Raw genomic sequence first — 5,112 nt, 5'->3', positions numbered from 1 at the left:
GGGGGAAGAGGGAGGGTTAGGCCAAAGGTGAGATGGAGGGATGGAGTGGAGAGGTATATGAGAGAGGGGTGTGTGAGCTGGGAACAGGGCAGTGAAATGGCGGGGGACGGGGACATGGAGGCGATTTGTTTGTGGCCACCCCTTACGGGATTAAGGCGTCTAGCACTTATATATATATATATATATATATATATATATATATATATATATATATATATATATATATATATATGGAGCCTCTGTGGTACAGTGGTAGAGTGTGCGTTTCGCACACTGGTGAGCGCGGGTTCACCTCCCGCCGGAGTTGTAAAAACTTTGGGAAAAGTTCACCAAGCCACTTGCTAACTTTGGCGGACACAAGGGGTGCTGTGGTTGAACCAGTGTTGCATACTAGTATGCTTGCACCCAATCGGCTCAAGGCGGGCCGATTACACTTGGTTCACAGACTACACACACATCCTAAGCCGCTACAACACTACAATCACACTCACAAGCACTTCTCACCCTACATATAGTCTCTACCAGACTGCCTAAGCCACTGGGTAGAGATACATTGGCTGTATCGTCCCTGCTTTGGTAGGGATAGGCCGGTCCTGCAGTGGATCTCAACGACTGATGATGATAATATATATACAGTACATATATATATATATATATATATATATATATATATATATATATATATATATATACCTAGGCTGCTTCCCCCAAGGATAAGGAGGTAGCCAAGACAGGACGACACACTCCCCATTTACAGATTCATTCAAACACATCCATTCGCATCTTAACCCCAAATGGGAGAACGGACAGATCCTCACCGCACCACACCGCCCAAGGGTCAACTGCGCAATGCAGTCAGTGACATCCGCAGCAGGGCCCGACAGCAGAGCTGGTTTACCCCTGCCACATCATAACAGATCCATCCCCTTACCCGCACCTGACCTGACTTGCTGATCAGACCAAATGCGGGGGAATATCCCCTCAGGGCTGCTTCATCACTTATTCATTCACAATTTCTCTCCATTTATTTCTATCACGCACAGTCACTCTTCCTTGCTCAACAGACATCCCTCTGGCATCCAGCGTTCGCTTCACAGTGTCCATCCATCCTATTCGTGGTCTTCCTCTCAGTCTTACACCTCTCACATCAGATCTAGTTATTTTTTTCACCAATCGCTCATATTCCATTCTCTCCATATGCTCAAACCATCGCAACACCCTCTGCTCAACTCTACCAGCCATCTCCCGAACAACTCCATATATATATATATATATATATATATATATATATATATATATATATATATATATATATATATATATATATATTTTGCGGTAGGTGGGGGCGCTCACCATCCACTCACTCGATGTGTGCTGCTGTTGGGTGTCTGCCCTTTCCTCTCCTCCATCCTTCTTTCCTTCCATCCTCTTCTGTCTTCCTTTACTTCATTCTTTCCTTGTCCTTCTACCTATGGGGAACTTTACACTCCCTCTTCTGTCTTTCTCTCCTTCATTCTTTCCTCTTCCTTCTGCCTGTGAGTGACTCTACACTGAGTGACAAGCCAAATGGTTTCCTGTACACCAGGAAACCATTTACTATGCTGGGTGGTAACCATATAACCAAATATTGGCGCCTGGTGGTTTAGTGAGTAATTATTGCGCTCCAATCGGATTGAGCCGGTGAAGGTTTATATCCAAGGGGTGGTTGGGGTTGATTGCTCATGTAATGCCAGTCAGGGATGAGTGAGGCTAGTCACTCTCATCTTAAATGTCGGGACCAACTGCCTAGCCCCGGGCTCCTACGCTCCTCATGGGGCAATGTAGGATTGGATGATGGATGGATGGATATATATATATATATATATATATATATATATATATATATATATATATATATATATATATATATATATATATATATATATATATTAAATTACTTAGTAACACGTGATTCATGGATAGGCTGATATCCACAAGAAAAAGGAACACGATATATCCCGAGAGATCGGGATATTTCGTGTTTCCTTTTTCGTGTGGATATCAGCATATACAGTAGAGAGAGAGAGAAATAAAAGGCAGAGGACCACCAAGATATCGCCTGTATTTCAAGGCATCTTCAGGGTGATCCTGTGTAAAGATGAAGGGAATATACATACAATAGGACCATCATCCTAGAGAGTGTTGCCAACAGTGTTTCTCATACGTTTTCACTTCATTCTCCACATGCGGGGATCTTAACATCCTGTTCCTCCCCTCCACCCCTTCAGTCGTCTCAAGCCCCTCAGTAGTAATAATGGAAAAAAAAAAAATGTTTTAGTGCTCTCCATTTATTTTAATGCTTACAATCATCAGTCACAATGATTATTTTGTTACATGTCAATGGAATAGGTGACACTGTTTGCTTTCTGTCAGTCGACTGATTCATGGCTGAGTCACTGGTAATGAACATCTTATACTTGGGTCCACATTCAACCGTTCTCGGCTCGTACTTTTTAGGTTTAGAGGGGTAGAGGGAGTTGACATTAATCTGTTGTGAATATGGCAAGAGGACTCTAAGTGCGATTTCACTAACCTTTGGATATGACAGATACATGGAGCGCCAGAATATAGTCAGAGATTTTTCTTCATAAAGGTCTTTGGCAACAGAATCATTCTTGATGTCGAAGAATTCGACCTAAACATAATCGTGAATGGCAGCAATATCAAGTGTTAGCGATAGGATTCCTCACTAATTTCCCCTTTCTTCCTTGAATTCTGGGAAGTATCTTTCTAGCTCACTTTCCAAGAATCTTAAGTGCTGAATTATTTCACTTCTAAGAGATGGGTCAAGCAGGTGGTCCTCTTCAGTTTCCCCAAGAATAGGTGAAAGATTCTAAAATATGGCAACATTTTCTGCACACACTTTCCTTTGCCAGTTCTGGAGTTTAGCAAGAAATTCAAGTATATAGTCCATGAGGTGATATACATTTACTTCCTTGCCCTATAGTTTGAGATTCAGCCTGTTAAGCTGCTAAATACATAATGTCGGCCAGGTCTGCAAGACGTGACTCCCACAATGCCTTCGTGAAGAGACTTATCAGATCATCCATCTCCTTCATTTCCAGGAAAATTTTAAGTTCTCTCCGAAGCTCAAATACTCTGTTCACATCATTGCTCTTGGGCAACCATCGCACTCTGAAGTAAAAGAGCAGGGATTCATGCTTTGAATCCATGTCATCAAGGAGTTTCTGGAAAAGGCGTGAGTTCAAATCTCGTGATTTCACAAAGTTGACACATTTTGCTACTGGCCGCAGAATATTGCAAAAGACATCAAGGAGGGTTTTTGATGCCAGTTCAAACGATGGATCATACAGTGAACCACTTTTGCATTCAGAGCTACTTCCTTTACATGATTCTGTAGCCCCCAGTTGTGATCCCAGCATCGCTGGAGCCCCATCAGTACAGACTCCATAGCAATTTTCCCTTCTATTCCATTAGCTGTGAAGAAAGAAGTCAGCTTTTCGATCACAATTAAAGCTTTTGTCGTAGTTTCAAGCTGTGCACAGAACATTTTCATCTTTGTTGTGCATGAATATATAGTGTTGAGAAGCAGGATTTGCCATTTAAGTAGTGCTGAAGTATTCCTGACGATTCTCGAATTTTTCCGCTATGTGTCAGAGTTGTCAGTTTGCCTGCTATTTTTCAGCGGAGATCTTTTGTAAGTTATGCATTAAATATTGTGCTCCTTTTCTCTATAATGATTTATTTACATGATTGTTAAATTATGTAACTTTATCTCAGTTTGTATGCTTAATATTTTATAGTGCTATGCAGTGTAAGAAAACTCTGGATATTTTGGATGTCTCCGAGTTGGTAACTGTTGCTTCCCCGGGAATGTCGTAGATAGTTTTAGTGTACAGGAAGCTTATATAAGTGTGAGGAAGGGACTTGAGGTTATTCAGTTCAGTTTGAGTTTAGCTCAGTGTCATGCCAGTGTCAGTGCAGTTCGTGCAGAATGTATAGCTCTGATGAAAACAGTGAAGTGAAGTTGGCAAGCATTAGTTGTAATTCTTTGGAGAGAGAGAGAGAGAGAGAGAGAGAGAGAGAGAGAGAGAGAGAGAGAGAGAGAGAGAGAAAAAGCGAATTTACGAAGCCTGTGTTTATTTACAATGTCTGAGCTGATCTCGCTGTTGTACACTGAAAGGCTGCCTCTAGGAAGAACAACTCTCTGGGCAACCTCCTTCCTATGCTGAACTACTGCTGTTGGAGCCTGTGGCAGTGTGGGGGGAGGACATAACAGTGGTGTCAGGAGTGCTGATCATTAGGAAAGTGCTGCAGTGAGTCAAACATTCGACATGGAGGCAGAAGGTGTAGACGAGAAGCTAGGCCAGGCAGGACGAGGTGTCAATGGCTGCAATCTTGAAGCTATTGCAAGCACAATGTGTACAACTACAAGCACAAAATGAAGGATTACGGGTACAGAATGAAGGACAGAAAGCTCTCAAGAACGAAATCAAAGGCCAATTACATGCACAAAGTGGCGAACAGAAAAAACGATATGAACAGCTTCAAAGGGCATTACAGCAAGGACAACTAGACGCTTTCATGGGGGAAAAGAAGGAAGAACAGGAACAACTGAAGGAGGAAGTATACACTGCGCTATGGCAGCAGAAGTATCAGGTAGGCAATAAGGTGATGGAGTAACGACAGCATGTATATGGCCGGTTGAAGCATGTAGTTGGCAATGTGAAGATAATTAATGAGTGAACTGAGGCTGTAGAGAAATATTGCAGTGCTGAGCCTCAGGTTAGTGTACAGGGAGCATGTAAAAAACAGAGTGTATGGTGGGTCTTGACAAATCCCAAGCATCTAAAGGTAGCATTGTAGGGTTGAATAATCAAAATGCACGAGTTTTAAGTCCTGGACCTATTATGATGCCCCAGTTTTTAGGACCCAAACCAGTGAAGTGCATGGCTTCAATGGGGATCCAATTAAAAAGAAACCTCAGGAATTTGATGGTAGAGTATCTTGGGAAGCTTACCATGCGCAGTTTGAGTTACTTGCTGATCAAAATGGTTGGGATGAGCAAAGGGAAGTGCAACTTGCTACTAGCCTCAAGGGTACTGAAATGGA

The 5,112-nt window shown here is 42.3% G+C and overlaps 1 protein-coding gene across 1 annotated transcript; it reads right to left on the bottom strand.

Moving 5' to 3' along the window:
* Nucleotides 1-3,002: 3,002 nt before the first annotated feature.
* LOC145407085 (protein FAM200A-like) lies at nt 3,003-3,422 on the bottom strand. Its single transcript, XM_080278109.1, has one exon. It carries the CDS (start codon nt 3,420-3,422, stop codon nt 3,003-3,005), a length of 420 nt encoding a protein of 139 aa, XP_080134235.1.
* Nucleotides 3,423-5,112: the final 1,690 nt, after the last annotated feature.

Source organism: Coenobita brevimanus, chromosome 72, assembly GCF_032717465.1.
Source record: "Coenobita brevimanus isolate Jiangsu-jjx chromosome 72, ASM3271746v2, whole genome shotgun sequence".
Taxonomy (NCBI): Eukaryota; Metazoa; Arthropoda; class Malacostraca; order Decapoda; family Coenobitidae; genus Coenobita; species Coenobita brevimanus.
Note: the sequence above shows the minus strand (reverse complement) of the source record. Positions and strands in the feature narration are given on the sequence as shown.

What these genes read in the sequence shown, in the direction of transcription:
- LOC145407085 (XM_080278109.1), bottom strand. Translation starts at nt 3,422, where the DNA reads ATGCTGGGATCACAACTGGGGGCTACAGAATCATGTAAAGGAAGTAGC.